We start from the raw sequence: 1,897 nt of genomic DNA on the forward strand, positions 1-1,897 counted from the left end.
CCAGGAGAGCAGGAGAGGGATTTGGGATCAGGGCCTGGAATGACAGGCCCCAGGGAATGGATCCCAGTGGGAAAGGGGAGATTTGGGAAAGGGGAGATTGGGAAGGGATTCCTGGCTGGGAGGGTGGGGAGGGGCTGGGCTGGAATTCCCAGAGAAACTGTGGCTGCCCCTGGATCCCTGGGAGTGTCCAAGGCCGGGTTGGATCCCCTGGGATAGCGGGAGGTGTCGGGGTTGGAACGGGCTGATCCTTAAGATCCCTTCCCACTCAACCCATCCCCAGATCCCCAAAAAGCAAGGATGGACCTTTTCCCAACGCTTTGGGGTTTCCCTGCCCTGCATTCCCATGGTTCCCATGGAGAAGGGAAGAGCCTGGCAGGGTTTCTCTTGGAGCAATCCCACATCCAAGCACGGGAAAACCGGGATGCAGGTGCCTGGTTTTCCTGGGGTTATGCGGGAGATTGGGAAGGGATTCCTGGCTGGGAGGGTGGGGAGGGGCTGGGCTGGAATTCCCAGAGAAGCCGTGGCTGCCCCTGGATCCCCGGGAGCGTCCAAGGCCGGGGTTGGATCCCCTGGGACAGCAGGAGGAGCTCTAAGATCCCATCCCGCTCCTCCCGGGCTCTCAGGGCGGCTCCCCCGAGTTCCTCCTCCCCGCCGGGATCCCCGCGCTGACCCCTCCGTGCCCTCCCTCTCCTCTCTCCCCCCCGCAGGTTACGGTCACGCCGCCCCCAGCACGGACGGGGGGAAGGTGTTCTGCATGGTGTACGCGCTGCTGGGCATCCCCCTGACCCTCGTCATGTTCCAGAGCCTGGGCGAGCGCATCAACACCCTGGTGCGGCACCTCCTGCGCCGCGCCAAGAAGGGGCTGGGCATGCGGCGGCCCGAGGTGTCCATGGCCAACATGGTGGCCATCGGCTTCTTCTCCTGCCTCGGCACCCTCTGCGTGGGCGCCGCCGCCTTCTCGCACTACGAGCGCTGGAGCTTCTTCCACGCCTACTACTACTGCTTCATCACCCTCACCACCATCGGCTTCGGCGACTACGTGGCGCTGCAGAAGGACCAGGCGCTGCAGAACCAGCCGCAGTACGTGGCCTTCAGCTTCGTCTACATCCTCACGGGGCTCACGGTCATCGGCGCCTTCCTCAACCTGGTGGTGCTGCGCTTCATGACCATGAACGCCGAGGACGAGCGGCGGGACGCCGAGCACCGGGCGCTGCTCTCCTCCTCCTCCTCCTCCTCCTCCTCCTGCCGCCGCCGCCGCTGCCCCCGGAGCGCTGTCCCGGCCGATGTCGCCTCCCCCGAGCCCCTCCCGGCCGCTCCCGCCGCGGGGGCAGGAGCCGGAGCGGGAGGAGGAGGAGGAGGAGGAGGAGGAGGAGGAGGAGGAGGAGGAGGAGGGGGAGGGCTGAGGAACGTGTACGCCGAGGTTCTCCACTTCCAGTCGGTGTGCTCGTGCCTGTGGTACAAGAGCCGCGAGAAGCTGCAGTACTCCATCCCCATGATCATCCCCCGGGACCTCTCCTCCGCCTCGGAGCAGCAGCAGAGCCACGGCGGGGGCGGCCACGGGGGTGGTGGCCACGACGGCGGCGGCGGTGGCCACGCCGAGCCCGCCCCGCAGCGCTGCTCGTGCGGCGCCCGGCGCTCGGCCGTCAGCTCCGTGTCCAGCGGGCTCCAGAGCCTGGAGCCGTTCCCGGGGCTCAGGAAGCGCCGCAGCTCCGTGTAGAGACCCCTCGGCGCTTTTCCCCCCCCCACACACACACACACCTCCTCCCCGGACACTCCCCCCCCGGACCGAGGGATTCGCTGGGCCGGGGGCTGGGGAGGGACCCCCGTGTTCCTCGGGGGGGCTGAGGAGGGACCCCTGCGCTCCTCGGCGGCTTAGGGAGGGACCCTCGCGCTCCTC

General features: G+C 68.0%; 1 protein-coding gene across 1 annotated transcript; it reads left to right on the forward strand.

The window, feature by feature from the left end:
- The first annotated feature begins 701 nt into the window (after window positions 1-701).
- Window positions 702-1,862, forward strand: KCNK3 (potassium two pore domain channel subfamily K member 3). Its single transcript, XM_027633445.1, has one exon. It carries the CDS (start codon window positions 755-757, stop codon window positions 1,715-1,717), a length of 963 nt encoding a protein of 320 aa, XP_027489246.1. The 5' UTR covers window positions 702-754; the 3' UTR covers window positions 1,718-1,862.
- The last annotated feature ends 35 nt before the right edge of the window (window positions 1,863-1,897 follow it).

The sequence above is a fragment of the Corapipo altera genome, unplaced genomic scaffold (genome assembly GCF_003945725.1).
Source record: "Corapipo altera isolate COAL_440 unplaced genomic scaffold, ASM394572v1 58563, whole genome shotgun sequence".
NCBI classification, from domain to species: Eukaryota; Metazoa; Chordata; class Aves; order Passeriformes; family Pipridae; genus Corapipo; species Corapipo altera.